Here is a 20536-nt window from a genome sequence, read left to right as displayed (position 1 = left end):
TAATGCAACTTGGATAACTAAACAAGCTTATCTTTCCATTTTATTTTATTTTTTAAAGTAGATAGCATGCATCAAGCTGTAAGGATAGAGAATACTACTAGTGGTTTTAGGTGACTTCTGGACCGGTTGTCTTAATTAGACCATCTCCTTACCTTTTGTTTTTCCATCACCATGTCTTTATGGCAAAATAGTTAATCTTATATCTGTATCAAATGGCAAAAGTCACAGATAGCTCCTGAACTTTATCACATTTTTCTTTGGGATATCTAAATCGGGCCAGATCATTGATATCTAAATCACCAAATTTGATCTCATTGGGTATCTTTTTTTCATAATAATCAAGCAAAATTGGAGAGAGATACATCTTTATGAGGCAAGAATCTCATTAAACGAAACACGACACGCGTATGTGGGGGGGTGTTGGGTCCATCATAATAATTAAAAAATAAATTATACAACCCTTACCCCCAAATTTTCATCTCCTTCGACCCCACCCCCCCCCCCAACTGCAAAAGAAACCGGCCGCCGCACCACCACCCCCAACCGCCGTCCCCCCACCCCACCAATAATTTATTCCCCTTTTCTTCTCTTATTTAGGTCTATCAATGTCTTTACAAGACCCACCAACCTTTAAAGTTCTTGCTAAATATAAGTTAACCAATGAAAGGTGAGATAAAAAAAAATCATAGTAATGGTGAATCCTCATTTTTTCCGGTGAAAAAGATGGTAATGCTACTTTTCAGATCTAAAAAGGACAAAGAAAATGGTGGTAAGAAATAACATCCAATTTACAAATTAATTTTATATAAATAATTAAAAGAAATGAAATGTTACAATGAAGAAAAAGAAGAGAAAAAAAAAAGGAAGAAGAAGAAGAAGAGGAGAAAAAGGGGTTGTCCACGCGCCCAACAAAAAGTGGACTCAATTGCTGCGCCACGTAGGCAAAAGGTACTCAACGGATCGAATTTGATTCGGTTTAGGTACCTACTGCGTACAATCCTCGATTTAAGTGACTCGCAGGAAAATGCAGCAGTGGCTATCTATGACTTTTGCCATATCAAATCAATGATATAGAGCCTGTTTGGATGGGCTTAAAAAAAAACAGCTTAATAAGTCAAAAAAAAAAAAAAAAAAGGTGCAGAGCCCAACTTATTTTTTTTTTTTTCGCTTATATGTCGTTTTTTAGATAAGTTTAAGCCAAACGAGCTCAATTATTTTTCGCTTACTTAAGATAAAATTTTGTTTCCGCCATCTAAACACTCAAAAAAAGCTGAAACTTATAAGTCAATACAAACGGGCTCGTATTAATACGTACTCTCTCTATGCCAATAGAAATAAATTTCTCGAATAAAACTTTTAAAGTTCAAACATGTATTAATTATTATTTTTTCAGAATTACTTTCTCTTTAATGAGTCTCTCAAAAATTTCGAATATCTCTTGTTTTAAAAAATATTTGGTAAGAAGCAGGACAATAATATTGACAAATTACCTATTAGTTAATATCTTTAATTAACTTTGATATGCTACATCCCAAAAATTTATTTATTATGAAGGAGGGAGTACTCAATCAAGATTAATTAATTAATTAATCTCAGTTTATTACATCAATTAATTATAGTCAATTTATATAATTTGATGTAAACACTATGTATTGTCTTTATTTATTCATTTCTTTTATGTGACATTGTTTAACAATCATAATTTTGTTAAAATATTTTCAATTTGTTAATCATTTTTCTAATATTTTTTATGTAAATTTTATTAGTTTAATAATTTAATTTGAAATTCAAATAAAGAATTAAATAATTTGAGCCCCGTACGTCAAATATTGTGATATGAAATGGAACACAAGGGATATACGAATTAAAGTAGAGGTGTCAATTTTAGTAGTAGAAGGAGTTGACTTGTGGGTACATTGACAAAGGTTATAACATAGTCAAACTGCCTTTATAAGCATTTTTTTACCAAACACATCAATTATTTATTAACAGTTTTATTTTTATTCAAAGACATAACTGCTTATCTATAAAATTAGTTTCAGTACGTAAAAATATTTTTCAACACTTAAAACATATAAGCTGTATATAATCTTCTAATTCAAACAAGCTCTTATAAAAAGCTTTACAAATAATAAATGATGAATTTTTCTCTCTATACTTTCTCACAGTTTATGCTCGGTAAAGAAATGGAAAAGTCTTTTAGTTTGTGATTGACAAGTTATACATAAATAAAACGAAGGATTCTTAGTAGCACAGTTGGTTGGCTATCTGAATTTTTACCTTGTTGGTGAGTGATATTAGGAGTATTTATACGCTTAACCGCCGTGTTTTACCCATGTTTATATCTTGTTTGGAGAAGTAATTGCACTAAATACACCTAAATTATATTGAATCGTGCATTACGAACTAACACGTGTGTTTTTGTTGCATCTACGGACTTTAAGTGGAAAACGTGTTGATTCGGAAGGAAATGGAAGAGTGACCTTACTGAGCTAGCGAGGGCACATCTCCCCAGCGAGGTTGGCTGCTCCAAATGGAAGCCTTGTAAGAATTTGGCTAAGTGCAAAATAACCCCATGACCTCACTGAGCCAAGCCCAAGGCGAGGTCCTACCTTGCTCTAGAGATCGCTCAGCGAGCCCATGGTATCAAAATGGAAATTATTTAAAGTTCCAACCCGTTGCGGATGGGCTTTGGAGAGTGATTTCCCAACACTATAAAAAGACCCCCTCTGCACGACTTTTTAGAGAACTGGGGACCTAGAGAGAGCTAGAAGCCATCATGGAGGCCGGAGATTATTGGGTTCTAACTTTTCTTCTTTACTACTAGTTATTATATTTTCTTTGGATGATTTGTTGTATTTCCTCCATGTCTATGTGGAGCTAAACTTCTCATTCTAGTGTTGTGGTAAAACATGAATATTAATGTTTGATGATTATTTCTTATCTTAATGCGAGCTGTTGAGTTTGATTGTTTCTTTAATTCTGTTCATAATTGCTTGATTGTTTGGCCAACAGTTAGGTTCTATCGACTATCTAATATACATACTTTGGAAAGATGTTGTTAGATTATAGAAGGATTAAAGAGGGCGTGATCTGATTATCCCTACAGTTGAGCTAGGATTTATGGCTAGGATAGGAATATACCTAGGCGCCACGTTCAATTAAATACCATAAACGAATTGCGTTCTTAACAGGTCAATTCCACATAAATATAGGCGGCGAACTATTTGGAATCGGCGAGTAGTTGTTTGGGAGAATACCACGAGATTAATAATCCAGTTAATTAGCAATCATTGATAATTCGGATTAAGTAGAAATAGTCCGAAAACTTAATAGGATTGGTGAACGAACCGCAACCCTAGAACATTCATCGCATTGATAACATAAAAACCCGTTCTTTCTTGTTTGAAGTTCATGAGTTGTTTTATTTTTATTTTTAATTAGCTTATAATCATAACCTTCATATATCATCTCTTGTGTAGATGATTCGGATCGTTTATAGTTGACGGTTAATCATAAGTCCCTATGGGTTCGACATCCGATTTCTAAAATCACTATATTACTTGTACAATCACGTATACTTGCGTGTGCGTTTGGAAGCAACAATGAGAGTTCGAATCCCCTCCTACATTTTCCCTTCCCCCACGCCCAATTATAAAAAAGAAATAAATAAATAAAACGAAGGAAGCAAAAAAGATAGTGAGTAGTTATAAGTTAAATTAGTCAAATTATAAATCATTATTTAGTTTATAATTAACTTGATGTAATTCATTTTTAAATTTAGTAGAATTTGAACAGATCATATCATCTATTTATCAAGGGAAAAGGTGCAAATATACCCCTCAACTTTCTGATTTAGAGCAGATATGCCCCTCATTGAAAAAGTGGTGCATATATACCCCTGTTGTTACATAAACAATGCAAATGTATCCTTTTTGCTGTGAATTTTTTTTTAAAAAAAAAATATTTAGCTTATTATTTAATTTTAAAAATGTCATATGGCATTAAAAAAAAGTCTACCCATTTTTTTTAGACGTATTTTTTTAAAGCCACGTGGTAATTTTTTCTGGTGAGTTGAGTCTGGCTTGTTTAAAAAATATGGGCGGACTTATTTCTTTTAAAGTCACGAAGGTACTTTTTTTAAACGAGTCAGACCCGATCCACCAGAAGAAAAAACTTACTATGTGACTATAAAAAAATAAGTCTACAAAACATCGTATCTATTATGCATATTACACAAAAGAAATGCTCTCTTCTCTTTCCTCTCCCATGCAAACCTAACCTAGCGTAGCCACTCATGGCGGCCTGACACCGGCCGCCCGTCCATGCATGGCCTGCCACTATCGATCTTTCTTCCCAATCGCAATTCCCATCATTAACTCTAACGAACTCCCTGCTTCTTCTTCAGCACTCCTGCCTCTTCCCATTAACCCTACTTCTAGTTTTGCTCAAACAGTGTTACATGCCACAGATTCGTCGTCATTGATCAAATGTGATCCAATTCCCCAGAAGAAGGTCACGTATGTTGATGGTATTCCGTAGGTGAAATGGACGTCGAATGAAGCGTCTAGAATGGAAGTGATTGAAAACTTACAATATGTCACTGTAGGTAAGTTTTCATATGGTTGGCCTGAATTAGAAGAGTTGAGGACTATTATTCCTAAACAATTCGGTGCGAAGGGTAAATGTACAGAAAGGTTTTTCAGAAATTGACATATTTTAATTCGTTGTACTTTAATGGAAGATTTCATTACCATTTCTTCCAAGAGTGCATTTTGGTTGAAGTCGAAAGATGGGTACACTTATCAAATGAGGCCTCTCATTTATGATTCAAACTTTAAAATAGACGAAGAAATATCCATCGCCATGGCTTGGATTTCGTTTCCAAATCTGTTGCCTACTTTTTTTGTGAAAGAATCTTTGCTTAAATTGGCATCTGCAGTTGGAAAGCCATTGCAGTTAGATTTAGCTATTGTTTATAAGACAAGGCCAAATTGTGCGAGGGTTAAAGTTCAGGTGGATTTACTTGCTGATTTTCCGAAGTTTGTGATGATGGAAATAGAAGATGAGGTGACAAAGGCAATCAGAGAGGTTAAAGTGAAGATCCAATATGATTTCCTACCAAAATATTGTACTGAGTGCATGTCACAAGGGCATTCCAATGTAGAATGTAGAATGTTGCACCCAGAATTGGAAAAGGAGAATACTGCAGAACAAAGCATGGATGAACCAATGGAGAAACAAGTTGAACAGAAGCAGCAGAAAGAGGATCAAAGGCAAGAAGTGCCTCAGAGGCACAACCAAAAGATATAGAGGAAGACTTGTTCAGAAATTTGTACCCAAAGTTTTATCTAGTGTGACTCTGGTAACATATCCAGGGGAAATAACCAACAAGAAAACAAAGAATCAAAGTGGTGGAAACCAGATATGGTTATTACAAAAGTTTATGAGAAGAAACGGGCTAACTCTAACAATAGAGTTAACAAAGGGCAAGATGAGGGTGTTACAAGTCAATAAGTTTGATGTACTGTCTACTATGGTGGAGGAAGGAGAGATATGTCAGGATATTTTAGTCGTGGTTGATAAGGATAATAAGAAGATTGAAGTAGTAAAAATTGATAACAAGGATCAAACTTTGGAGGGAGGTTGTCTATCAGTTGTCAAAAAATTTGAATCTATGTCACATAATGTTGAAGGACCAGTTCAAACCACAAAGGACTGGGTGATGGATAAATTTGATGCAGGACATAAATCCAATGTAGTGCAAGGTTCTAGAGTGGTGGAAAATACTGCCAACAAGAGGGAAGGTGGAGACAAGGACTCAGAAGTGATTAATAAGAAGGAAGAGAAGAATATTAATGCAGCTGATATTGCTATTGTTGATCTTTCAAAAACTAATAATGTGGAAGTTCTTAATGAAGCTGTGTCTGATCCTATAAAGGACAACACTGAAAAGGATGCAATGCAAGATGGTGATTCAGATAGTATTGATGTTGTTCTGAATGGTGGATTTGTTTGTGACAAAGAAGTGATTATTGAGGTGGAAAAAAATAACTCTCATGCATCTAATGTAACTATTACTGATCTTCCAAAGAATAATATTTCTGATCCTGCAAAGGATAACACTAAAAAGGATGCACTGCAAGATGGTGGTTTAGAAAGTGTTGATGTTGATCTGAATGGTGGATTTGTTAGTGATAAGAACAAAGAACTGATTATACAGGTGGAAGAAAAGAACATTCATGCAGAGGACATAGTTTCTGATTAACACAGAATTATGCTCTAGAAGTACCAAATGATAATGATGCTGCTTCTGATCCAGCAAATTCTGTAATTGACTCAGCTAGTGTTGATATTGGAACCATCAATGGGAATGAGGAAAAGCATGATAGTCAGCCAAATGTAGAGGAAGAAAAGATAGAGGGTTGCATTAGTATGGAAAATAATAGTGAAGAGAATTTGGATGCTCGCATACCATAAACAATGCAGAAAAAAAAATAACTGGCTTTATAGATCAAGCCTTAACAAGGAGGAAATTAATTCATCCATCTGAATCAATGGATATGGGGAGAACAGTTGAGTTGATCAATGAAGAAGAAGGGGCGATTAGAATCTCAGTTGAGGAAATTATTGTTCCTAAAAAGGTTACTTTAGAGAACAATCAGGGGGAGACTTCTAAACAATTGGTCATGGGAACTCAAGAGGATAGATCACTTTCTGGTGATATTGTAGAAGGAAGTTTGCATGATTCCATCAATGAGGACATGGGCATTACAGACAAGACCATAGAAGAAGATAAGGAGAGAGTAGAAGATGAAATTGTAGACAACAGATTTGAAGGGATGTCAGGGGAGCTGGTTGCAAGTTATGAGTTAGAGGGTAACAAGTTAATAGGATGCTATCCAACCAAAACTGCTCAAGATACAATGGATAGACTCTCACCTTCATCAGCTCAGTCAGATTTGATTTTGAAGGAGAATATCTATGCACTAGCAATTCAGAGGAAATCTTCACCAAATACGGAACTACATGCATTAGTTTCTCATGAATTAAGGATCAGAGTAATTGTGAAGAGGGCTTGAGGAGAATAAATCAGATTTGGAAGATGTCGAGGTGGAAAAATTGAGCAACATATGATCGAAATCTCAAAACATGCAGGAGTTACACCAAAGAACAATGGTAAGGGTAATAAAAAGGGTAGAAAGAATAAGAATGGTGCTGATCTACAAGCTACCAGGTCTCTTTCAAAGAGAGACACAAGAAAGAAATAAGAAAGTCGGAGCCAACAACCTTCCGACCCTTTCTAAAAAAAATTTTGTAAATCCAAATTTCCCATGATGTTGAAAGCATTCATTTGGAACATCAGATATGTGAACACTCATAAGGCTTTTCATAGAGATCAGATGTTACATAGGCATCACAAGTTTGTAGTGATAGCACTGATGGAACCTTTTCAAAATTCAAGACATATTTCCAAATATAAAAGGAGATTGGGAATGAACATTGCAAATCACAACGGTAATGGGAAGATTTGGTACTTTGTTGTTGAGGGAGTTGATGTGGAAGTATTAATAGACACATAACAACAAGTAACTATCAAATTATTTCTACAGGATAGTGGTAAGTTCTTAATTACGACACTGGTGTATGCTAAATGTGATTCTATTGAAAGATTGGATCTGTGGGATAGCATATATAATTTGGCTAGTAATATGAACTTTCCATGGTTAGTAGGTGGATATTTTAATGTCATTATGAATGAAGAGGAAAAAATTGGAGGCTTGCCAGTTTACCCTATTGAATTTGAAGATTTTTGATTCTGCATGAATTCTTGTGAGTTAACAGAAGTTGATTTTAGAGGCAGGTGGAATGGTAGGGCAGGAGAGGATTGTATCTTCAAGAGGTTGGATAGAATCCTGGTTAATAATCATCTCCAAGAAAGGTTTGGCAATTTGAGTATGGAGCATTTATCTAGAACTGGTTCGGCATCATTTAACTTTACTATTGATTAAAGAAAAGCACCGGGTTGAATGGGGCCATAAACCTTTTAGGTTCTTAAAGTTCTAGTTAGAGCATGATACATTCATGCAAACAACGGATCAGCACTGGAAGACAAATTTAATTGGAGATTCTTTCATTACTTTTAAACTAAAGATGAAAATTTTGAAAGTGTTACACCCCGTATCTTAGAACTAAGGTTAGACTCGTATCGTTAGAGTTTTAGCGAAAAATTTGAAAGCTTGTACGTATTACGAAAGTGGTTGACAAGCCTACTTGGGGCACCCATAACCCCTTGATTCGTTGAGAATTTGTAAAAGGTTCCTTAATGAAAGTTATAGTACGCAGAAATACCTTTCCAGGCATATAAGAACCAGGCCAATTGGAGTTTGGACCGAGGAGGTATGATATTCTCAAAATGGTTAATAGAGAGGTTCTTAAGATTCGGTAGAACGACTAAGTTTTCGATACATCTGTCTTCCAGACCAATTTCTGGAAAATCTGTTGATAATTTGAGAAAACTTAAGACATTAAAGTTGTAGCCCTTTGAAATATCTTTCCAACGGCATATTGTGGAGCCCGAACGGATCTCTGTACTAGGAGTTATGCCCATTTTACTAAACGCTATCGACTGAGTGTAAAAGTGACAGGGGAGCTCGCCGAGCTCGCCCCAAAGTGAGGCAAGGGCTCTCCCCAAAGTGAGGCAAGGGCTCGCCTTGGGCCGTGCTCAGCAAGGTAGGGGTCCAAAAGTGGAAAAAATTCAAGAAAATTGTCTAAGTGTAAAATGGACAAGGGAGCTCGCTGAGCTCGCCCCAAAGCGAGGCAGGGGCAAGCCATAGACCACGCTCGGCAAGCCTGGGGTCCAAAATTCGAAATTTAATTTATTAGACATTCCAACTTCGTTCTACAGCCCTAAGCAGCCATTTTCCTCCTCTCCTCATCCTCCCACGTCAAGGTAAGATCACTCTAACTATTCCTAAGTAATTATAACATTAATTCATGAATTGTAACATGATGCTTCAACCAAAACATAGGATTTCCAAGGTAAATCCATCTCAAGCGATTCAAAGCTAGATTTTTGGTGTTCTTCATCGTGTTAAGCAGTTTAGTTCGTTGGATTGGAGCGTTTACAGGTATGTAGGGTTGCAAACTACGTGTGGGAACATCATTGTTCTTCCACACGCTTCTTCTTCCATAAAGCATGAAGCTTTACAAAAACTAGAGTTTTTAACCATGTTCATGATAACCCTAGGTCCATGCCCCATGTTATATTATGTATTAAATTGTTATAAATTCTTCATTGTGTTCTTGATACATCATTATGATTATTCAGAATCTATCCATAATCCATGAAAACCCATACCTTGCACTCCATGGGTTCTTACATGCAAGTTTATGAACTATTATGATATTTTCAAGAAAAGCTATATATGTTTTATAAGTTCATGCAAGAATAATACGAATGATATCCATATACATGTAAGTTATGATTCATGAAAAGCCATGAGTAGCAAGTGCCACTTATTTTCCATGTTCATGTTTTTGGGAGATACATTAACTACCGAGAAGGCTTCAAACAGCCTGAAACTATGTTAGCCACCGTAGATAAGTATCGCTCCTCCCAGTTAGGACGATTCCTTCATGTTATATTGATTGGATCCTTTCATGTCATGTTTTCATCTCATACCCTTGGCAAGGTGTGGGAGCTCTGCTGGTCCGGCGAGGTACCAGACTCCACGTACCCACGTAGTGATATCATGTTGTCGGTTTATGCAATACTCTCCCTACTTAATATTTTTACTCATATATATATATATGCATTCATGCTCATGCTCGTGTCTAGGTTTTCGTTTTTTTTTTTTTTTCACCTCTTATCGTGATATTTTATGTCCCATGTTATTTCATTCAGTTGCTTACATACCAGTACATTCAATGTGCTGCCGTCCCTTTTTATTGACCGGGGGCCTGCATTTCACGATGCAGGTACTGATTTATAGGACGACGCATCTGCTTAGTAGGACTTTGCACTTATCAACTTGTTGGTGAGCCCCATCTCTTCCGGGGCTTAGACATTTATTAGTTATTTATTTTCGTGATAAGATATGCATTTAAAGGTATGTTGGGGGCCTTGTCCCAGCAATTATGATTTCTATTTCAGACTTATGATAAAGGTTTCATAGACTAGACCAGTCCGTTATGTTATGTCAGATATTCAGAGTTGTTTAGCCATCTTTGGCTTGATTCCTGGTATTTCCGCATTCATGTTTTAAACGAGTATTTTATAAATTATTATGACTTCATGTGTTTTCTTAAAGCCCATCATGTTTCATGTTACATTCCGCTCATGTATGCCTCATGATGATTCAGCAAGTCATGTGGTTCACTCGATCACATGCAGTAAGGCACCGAGTGCCGTGTTTCGCCCAGGCCATGATTGTGGGGGAGAGGGGTGACAGAAAGTTGCTCTTTCCAGGTGGAGTATGGAGACTTTTGGAGATATCTTCAAACAGTTAACTATTAGAGGGAACATTGTCTAGATTAAAGAGCAATTATTTGAAGAAGATCCTACTAAAGTTAAAAGAATGGTTTTACAAAGGGCACAGGCTGAATTCAAGAGGTATCTACATTTTGAGGAAGAGTTTTGGAGACAATAAGCTGGAATAAAATGGCATTCAGAAGGAGATAGAAACACCAGATATTTTCATAGCTTGGTTATTAGAAAAGGAAAGAGATTACAGCTTTCTAGAATTCAAAATGTAGAAGGAGACTGGATTGATAACAGTGATCATATTGCAACTGAAGCTATGGGCTTTTATCAGAAGCAGTTCACTCAAGAAGCTACTTCCTCGGATGATAGCATACTAGAACATGTTCCTGTGTCACGGTCCAACCCGCCATGACTGGCACCCACACTAACTCCTAGTAGGCGAACCAATACGCCTAACCATCTACTCATTCAAGTCCATTTTTATTTAACCAATTCATAACAGTTAAACACAAGATAAATCAATAAATTGTCATGCCATAAAATAATAACATAAATGCGGAAGTCCTAACTATTACAACCCCAAAATCCAAAAGTCACTGTACAAGGACTCTAATCCAAAACATGTCTAAGGAATGTATACTGTCTGAAATAAATAACCATCAATGTCTGGAATGGAAATAGACATTAGAAAAAGAAGATCTTCGGGCGGCCTGGCATGGATAAAAGCTCACCCTCAATCTGTCAGCAAATGGCCTCAACGCTAAATATGAGGTCGGGTAGCAGTCTCTGGATCACAATCTGCACTCAAAAGAATGCGATGGGTAGTATCGCATACAAATACTATGTACCGGTAGATATCATAGGCCGACTAAGATTAGTATCATGCATGAATCACAAAATCAATAAAATAGGCAGACCAGTCAATAACACATAATCAAATAGCCCACAACAAGTCAACCAATGATATTAACAATCAAGTCACCCAATGGTATCAAAAATCAAGTCAACGGAAATAAGTCTCCCGATAACATATCAAGTCACCGATCACTCGTGTACATACATGCTAATCGGTGTCATTGCCCAATAGTCATGACTTGCAGGGACCCATGGTGTCCATGTACCACTCGTTCTGGAACGAACCTCGGACCACGAGCCTATAATCTAGGTCACATCCTCACCCCTGGTAAAGTGTACTTTTTCATGTCTAGGTCTCATCCTCACCCCTGGGCCGAAAACGAGCCTTTATATATATATATATATATATATATATATATATATATATATATATATATATATATATATATATATATTTCTTGTCACATCACTTTCAACAATCGATTAACAATTTGTATCTCAATTTCATTAAGAAGATCATATTAACTTCTCACCACAATTATCATCAAACGATAGGTCACAACACAGCGAATAGTGGCACTAAGCCCACATAATCACCCAATCAATAGCATATAGGAATTTAACCACACACATTATGCCTGAAGACTAGACATGCTTTCTCCTATCAATTTCACAACGCATACAATCAACTAATCAAAACCTACCTCAAGTAGACCGTAATCTACCTCAACTGCAGAGCTGGAACAATGCGAATCACTCTGCTAAAGCCTTTCCCTTCCGCAAAGCCTCGGAGCGCTCAATGTCTAGCAATTAAGATGCTAATTAAGTCACAACACTCTAGTCAACAATATCAATACAATGAACACCCTTCCACCTTACCCCCTTCTAATGGGTAAATGATTACGAGGCGTAAATCATCCTAACATTGGCCTTAGCAACCACAAACTATCAATTCATAAGGTTATTTAATCAAGTTATCTCTTACAAGCAGTTTCTATGGTCAAGCTACCACTTTTATGAAACCCTAAGTCTCAATTCACTTAGTTCACATCTCTAATGGTTCAATTCGTGATTACAAAGTGATAACCCAAGCCTTTAGATGATAATCCCACAATAATAATCATAACCCACCAACTATTGAAAGTCTATTAAGTTCTAGGGTTACTATTCCCAATTCACCATTGTATACCCATTAGAAGGATGATAATCTTAGAGATGAACACGTAATAAAGGAAGGAATGGTTGACACTTACCTCTCAAGAATATTCTTACCCTAGCTTAGAATTTTGCCCTAGGTGCTCCTTGGAAACTGTTTTGGAGTTTTATGAATAAAGAATTCGGAACTAAGTGTTTAAAACCCGGGATTCTGTCCCCGTCGACCGCTGCAGCGGTCAAACCGTCGCTGCAGTGGTCCTGTTATAACGGGCAAGTTCCCGCTGTAGCGGACCTCACTAAAACATTCCTTCCGCTGTGGCGATCCTGTTCCCGCTATCGCGCAAGCGCTACAGCAGTCTAGTTCCCGCCATAGCGGACACCCACATTGCCGACTGACCGAGGCGGCGAGAGACTAGCCCTACAGCGGCCCCTCCACAGCGGTACCTCTGAGCCAGTAAGCTCGCTAATTAGTTTTTCACCCTACCACACAACACTTCATCCGAGGCCTCACAAACATAAACAAAACATGCACATAAATGTAAAAACACCATACGGACTCACCCGTGGCCTTAAAATTTCCAACGGAGGTCTAATTTCCTACATTATCCTGCAACGAACTCACACACAACCAAACAAATAACCACAAACAAACTAATTTTTCAGTTCTTAGACTTCTATCTTTGAGTTTCTATTAGCTCATTCTACCCTTGGAAAGGTTCAATTTGGTAGGGCGATCCTAGATTTTTCATAATGACTGGGGGGGGGGGGGTCGTTACATCCTGAGAATGTAACATAAGAGCAGAATAATGCATTATGTTCTATGAATTCTTTGGAGGAAGTGAAGAAGGTTGTCTTTGAACTTGTAGGAGACAGTGCATGTGGACCTGATGGTTTCTCAGGAATTTTCTATCAAAAATGTTGGGATATAGTTGGTGTAGATACCTACAATGTGGTCAAAGCTTTTTATGAAGGGCAGACTCTTCCAAAATATGTCACTCATACTAACTTCGTTTTTCTACCAAAGAAAGCCATTGTCAACACTTTTTCTGATTTGAGGCCCATCAATCTTAGCAACTTCATCAACAAGGTCATAACTAGAGTGATTCATGATAGGTTGGAATCTATCCTCATTTCATTGATATCTCCAAACCAATCTGGTTTTGTTAAGGGCAAAAACATTATTAAAAATGTGTTACTTAAACAAGAATTAGTAGCTGATATTAGACAGAGAGGAAAACCAACAAATGTGGTTATCAAGTTAGATATGGCAAAAGCTTATGATAGGGCATCTTTGAGTTATCTTATACAAGTGATGAAGAAGATGGGATTTGCAGATATGTTTGTTGATATGATTTGAAGAATTGTTGCAAATAATTGGTACTCTATACTAATAAATGGGCAATCTCATGGTTTCTTTCACTCTACAAAAGGAGTAAAGAAAGGTGATCCTCTATCACCTGCTTCGTTTATACTGGTTGCTGAGGTACTGTCTAGAGCACTTCACTCTCTTTTGAGGATGGTATGTTTAGAGGATATGGGATGCCTAAGTGGAGTTCAAATTAATCACATTTCATATGTTGATGATACTATAGTGTTTGCTTATGCTGAAAGGAATTCTTTGCAGAGAATTATGGATGTTCTGCATGAGTATGAAAATGTTTCAGGCCAGAAAATCAATGTGGATAAGAGCTCCTTTTACCTGCACAAGAAAGTGGCTAGTGGGATGATTCAGGAGGTGTAGCATGCTACAGGTTTCACTAGGGGAGATTTCTCATTTACCTATCTGGGATGTCTAATATTTCATGCAAGAAGACAAAAGTTGTTCTATAAAGATGTGATGAAGAAAGTTAGATATTAACTACAGGCTTGGAAAGGAAAACTGCTTTCTTTTGGAGGAAAAGCAGTATTAATTACTAGTGTCTTACAAAGTATTTCCATTTACCTCCTATCAGCAATGGTTCCACCAAAGTGTGTTATTCAGGAATTACATAAGCTTTTCAACAGGTTCTTCTGGAAAAACAAGGAGGAGGGCAGATGCAAACACTGGTCTGAATGGTTAAAGTTATGTTATCCAAAGAATGAGGGTGGATTAGGATTCAGGTTCTTATTTGATGTCTCTAAATCTCTCTTCACTAAACTCTGGTGGAGATTTAGAGCCAGCAACTCCCTATGGTCAAATTTCATGTGTAACAAATATTGCAAGAAACTCAGGCCAACTGTGTACAATTGAAAGGTGGATCTCAAACTTGGAAGCTGATGTTGGAAGCTAGGGATGAAATGGATCAACATATTTGGTGGGAGCCTAATAATGGTTCTTCTTCTGTATGGTTCGATAACTAGACAAAGCTTGGAGATGTTCCTTCACAAGTTCAAAGAGATGGGACATTGGAAGATCTTGAGGAACTGATGAAAGGTGAACATTGGAATATAACAAGAATGCAAAACTTGTTACCTGATAATACTCTCATCAGAAGAAATTTAAAGGAGTTGGTTAGAACACAAGAGAGGGATAAGACAAGGTGGATGCTTACAAGTACAGGGAAATTTTCAGTAAGCAGTGCATGGGAATGTCTTATGCAAAGATCTCAGGTGTCATAATAATGAGGAAAATTTTGGATGAAAGGACTGCCTTTCAAAGTGTCATTGTTTCCGTGGAGATTTTGGTTTTACATGATACCAATTGATGAGGTCTTTGAAGAAGATGAACATTTTTGTAGTATCAATATCTTTGGTGTTGCCAATCTCAGACCATCTTTTCATAACTGGTCGATTTGCAAGTAGAGTATGGAGATACTTTTGTGCTGCAACAAGAATTTCAGGACCATTTGTTCAGGCTAAACAAACAGTTTTGGTATGGTGGAGTGCACAAGGTGTTGCAAGATTGAAACCTCTATATCAGCCATTAGGCTGCTCCAGCTTTGATAATGTGGCAAATTTGGAAAAGTAGAAATACTCTGAGGCATGGAGGAATGGTTTCATTCAACAAGGTGATTTATGAGATTAATAGAAATCTGTACTTGTTCGCACAACAGAGATTTCCTTGGATGCAGAATTTACCAAAAACCTGGCCTTTTATGGTTCAACATTTGGAGAATTTCAGCATACTGCTGTCTTGCAAACAACTAATATGGAGGCCTCCAATTGAAGGAAGTTACAAGTGCAATACTGATGGTGCATCAAGGGGCAATCCTGGCCCAGTTCTGCAGCATTTTGCAGAAGAAACTACACTAGTGATCTCATTTATGCAGGTGGAAGAAGATTGTCTGATACTATTAATCTTGTAGCAGAAGCTGTGGCTATTAAGGAAGGGGTTAAATACTGTATTGAACATTAATTATTACCACTGCTTGTAGAAACCAATTCTTTAACAATGCAGATGATTTTAGATGGAATATGGGAGGCTCCATGGAGTATCTCATTGGTGGTAAAGAGGATCCAAAACTGGAGAAAGGGAAAGCAAATTCAGGTGGAACATATATTGAGAGAAGGGAACTGTTTGGCAGATTATTTCACTAACCTAGTTTTTGATTTTGCAGGTACAATACAATTTCACCATTTTCAGGAAGTTCCATCATCAGGAAGAATAATAATCAATTTGGAAAAGGCTCAAACACCAAATTTAGAATCAGATCAACAGCAAGACGGATCAAGACAAATCACTAGGTGCTGCGAAGGAGCTAAACTAAGCATATCATTGACTTCAATGAGTGGTATTAACTTAAGTGTTCAATCTGCTGAAGGAACTGCTATGTTTGGTTGGGAATGCAGAAGCTCTGTTGTTTGCAGAAGTTGATCCAAGTTTTATAACTATGCTCAACTGATGTTGCATATGTTACTCAGGACCAGGCTTCAAAGTTGAACTAATATAGCAGAATCTGTTTTGGCAGGAATATGCAGTATACAAGTTGGTTCTATGTGTTTTGTTCCAGTTTCATTCATGCTAGATGATTGCAATTCTTAACACACACAACATGAGGATATTATTACATCCAAGACTGCCTGAAGAACTTCATGAGATCTTGATCCATTCCATCTGTGAGACTTGTAGGTGTGAAAGATGGATTCAAGTCAAGGCCATTGGATTTTAGTAGTTATACTCTTGAAGTGTAGTTAGGATTTTGCACAACTATAGCTTACATTTCCACTTTCTGTCTATTTCCTATTTTTATTGTTTCTTCAACCATTTTGGTTGCTTGTACAGTTTTGGACTACTAATAAAACACCCACAAATTTTGGTGGTTTTATTCAAAAAAGAAAAAAGAAAAAGGGGTCTACTCAAAAGAATTGGTAGACTTATTTTTTTTAAAGCCATGTGACATTTTTTTTAATAAAAAAGAAAAGCTAAATGATTTTAAAAAAAAATTATGTCAGCAAAAATGGTATATCTGCACCATTTGTGTAACGACAAGGGTATATTTGCACCATTTTTATAAAGGAAGGGATATATATGCACCACTTTTTTAACAAGGGGTATTTCTGTTCTAAATCACAAAGTTAAGGGATATATTTGCATCTTTGCCCTTTTATCAATTTGCTCTGAAAATGTGTAAATATAACACGATCCACCAATTTGATACTCTTTATAAGATAGAGATTTAGTAGCTCAGTTGGTTGACTACCTGAACTTTTACCTTATTGGTGAGAGTTCAAATCCCCACATTGTAATCCCTTTCTCCATTTCCCCATCCCCTACCCGCCCTATGTAATTAAAAAAAAAAAGTTTTTTTTTTTTAAAAAAAACTCTTTATAAGCTGAAAAGGACATCGGATATTCTTAGGAAAAGAGAAGTTCAGTACCAAATGGCAGTAACGATTTGACCAAGTCAAATGTCTGAATTGAAAGATGAAGTCAATTAGTTGGAAATTGCGAGGAGGTGGATACAACGTTAGCAGCAATCCAGGATTGTTGTTTTAGTAACATGTTAATTAGCAGACTAATCACAGTAATTTAGGATCCCATCTCTTAATTCACTGAGGTTAAGGGGGACTCTGGCTTCGTGTGATCATCTTAGGATACACATAATTTCGTCCAACTAAATGCGCTATTGCTTGCTTAATACTACATCATCATAGATAATTATGCATACACTACAACATTAATAAGACTAGTATCTGTATCAAATGTGAAATAATATTCAAATTATGAATAATTTATATCTATATTAGTTATACCAATCAGGTGCTTAATAAGGACAACGTGCCGGCCGAAGGACAAAGCAGTCAAAGCATTGGCTTTAGGCCTCCAAAATTTTGGGGCCCCATTTTCATTAATAATAGGTTTTTGAATTAATTTTTTTTAAAAAAAAAATACTCTCTCTACCCTAATTATGTGATATTTTTTGCTTCCAGAGATTCAAAGTGTAAAGTACATGAACTTTGACCAATATTTTAAGATGTATTTTTTCATCAAATTGATATGAAAAAAGTTGTAACTTATAGTAGTATTTTTCATGTAGTTCTCAATATATAAATTTTAATTTTAAAATATTGAGTTAATCTAATTCAATTTAGCTTCAAAGTTTAGTTAAATTGACTCCCGAAAAACGAAAAGTATCACATAAATTGAGACAGAGGGAATAGTATTAAAGTAAAACGGTATAATTTTAACTAAAACAGGGAAGAACAACTTTTATATTTGTTACTAATATTGATTGCATCGATTAAAAAAATAGACTTCATAATATAAAATCATAAGAAATAATTTAAAAAAGAAAAGTTAGGGCGTCTCATCAAAATTTGACTTTAGACCACCGAGAACATTGAGCCGGCCTGATACCAATAATAAAAATGACAACCAAATAAAACACAACCCAAACTTTATCAAGATTATTATATATCAACTTCTCTAAACCCTACGACCCTATATTACCTTTTATTTGACACGATCTGTTGGAAAATAACTCTTAAAATATTTTGTAGGAGTGTACTATATAAGTAGTTTTAAGAAAATGCATAAAATTCAGTTATTTACATTTTCTGAAAAATTATCTTGCATCAAAATCATGAGAATCAATTACTCCTTCCGTTCACTTTTACTTGTCCACTTTGAATTTTTCACGCTGTTTAAGAAATAATAAATGAAATACATAATTTATCAATGTACCCATATTAATTGATGTATATTTTTATTGAATTTAAAAAATGATTTGAAGTGAGTAATTAATACTATGGGTAAAACAGAAAAAAAAATATTGTCTTATCTTGATATGTGAAAAATGATAAGTAAAAATGAAAATCTATTTTAGGAGTAATGATAAGTAAAAGTGAACGGAGGGAGTATTATGTTCCTTACAACTGAAATTCATTTTTGTATATATTTCTAAAAAGATCACGTTAACCCAAACGCTATTTAATCGTTACTCCGAAAGCAATGAATACAAAAATTGAACTAAATTAATCATGTGAATTAATTAGCCTATATGTTGGAAAAGCAATGAATGAAGTGTTCGTCCTTTGCATATATGGAAACAACTGCCCTCGTCAAGCCCAAAGATTCGTGCAGCAAAATATAACTTGATCTGCTTTTCTGCCAGCAAACTCTTCTAATTCGGTGAGGGAAATGCCAGCCTCAAACTTTTTGTAATTTCATTTTGTATAGAAATTCAATATTTTTTAATTACATAAAAGTTTAATAAACAGTATTTCTTTATTTAACATTACCCTAAGTGGCCGTTTGGTTGTTGGTAGGAGTTATGCACAGTATTAGTTATGCAGTGATATGTTTTACCGGATTTAGTTATGCAAATTTAGATATTTCATCTTTTATTCCGCGGGGATAAGGCATCATTACCCCCCTCACCTAGTAGCGTTTTTGCTACGACACACCTTACCTAATGTTTGGTCCTATCACCCCCCTAAACTATTTAAAACCGTAATATTTTACCCCTAAACGCCGATGTGGCAAGGAGAGTGTGTTTCACTCTCTTTGAGAGAGTGAGAAACATAAAAAAATGGAAAAACTTAATTTTTTCTTAAAAATTTGTATTTTCTTAAAATATGAATATAAATATAGTTTTTCACATTTTTAAAAAATAATTAATTTTTTCAAAATTTTATAAAAAATCAGTTTTTTTTTCAAATTTTGATAAGAAAAACACTTTTTCCGGATTTTATTTGAAAAATAAAAGTGTCCTAAGAAAATGAAATCATGAAAATCAAGATCTTTTAAGAAATTTTAAAAAAAATAATCAAGCTTTCCATATTATTAACAAATCCATTTTTCCATATTTTAAAGAAAATCAGCTTTTTAATTCGCATTTTCGTTTTTTTTTTAAACGGGTTTTAAAAATGAATTTTTTAAAAGAAAAATCAGCTTTTTAATTCGACTTTTCGCTTTTTTTTTTTTTAAACGGGTTTAAAAATAAATTTTTTTAAAAGAAAAATCAGCTTTTTTAATTCGCGTTTTTTTTTTTTTTAAAAACAAGTTTTAAAAATAAATTTTTTAAAAGAAAAATCAGCTTTTTAATTCACTTTTTTTTTAAAAAAACGGGTTTTAAAAATAAATTTTGTAAAAGAAAAATCAGCTTTTTATTCTTAAAAATTGACACGTAAGTTCGAATATTAAAAAAATAAAAATAAATGCACATGTGGCAAGGAGAGTGTATGTCACTCTCCCATATGAGAGCCAAACTGTCGGCGTTTAGGGGTAAAATATTACGGTTTTTAAATAGTTTAAGGGGTGATAGGACCAAACATTGTAAGTGTGTGTCGTAAAGAATAAAACGCTACTAGGTGAGGGGGGTAATGATGCCTTATCCCTAAAATAATATATAAATTTTCTCATAACTTATATACATATATTAGTTATGCGAGATAGTAAACTAATCACCAAATCCTATATTTTGTATGCTGAATTTTACACTTTACAACTAAAATGCTACCCGCATTGGGGCTTGACTAAAATCCGAATTCGTGCCGGGTAGTCCCATATTGAGGGGCAAAGCATTTCCTAACTAATGTGATTCCGTATCTAAGGGAGCTCAAACTCGAGACCTCTTAGTTAAGGATGGAGTAATACTCGCCACTACACCACAACCTTTAT

The 20536-nt window shown here is 35.5% G+C and overlaps 1 protein-coding gene across 1 annotated transcript; it reads left to right on the top strand.

The window, feature by feature from the left end:
• The first annotated feature begins 13316 nt into the window (after positions 1-13316).
• LOC132066499 (uncharacterized) lies at positions 13317-13853 on the top strand. The gene has a single exon (XM_059459804.1). The coding sequence runs from the start codon at positions 13317-13319 to the stop codon at positions 13851-13853; it is 537 nt and encodes a 178-aa protein (XP_059315787.1).
• Positions 13854-20536: the final 6683 nt, after the last annotated feature.

The sequence above is a fragment of the Lycium ferocissimum genome, chromosome 8 (assembly GCF_029784015.1).
Source record: "Lycium ferocissimum isolate CSIRO_LF1 chromosome 8, AGI_CSIRO_Lferr_CH_V1, whole genome shotgun sequence".
NCBI lineage: Eukaryota > Viridiplantae > Streptophyta > Magnoliopsida > Solanales > Solanaceae > Lycium > Lycium ferocissimum.
This window is presented reverse-complemented; position numbering and strand designations above follow the sequence as displayed.

Excerpts from the sequence above, each read along its gene's own strand:
- LOC132066499 (XM_059459804.1), top strand. The coding sequence starts at position 13,317 with ATGAATTCTTTGGAGGAAGTGAAGAAGGTTGTCTTTGAACTTGTAGGA.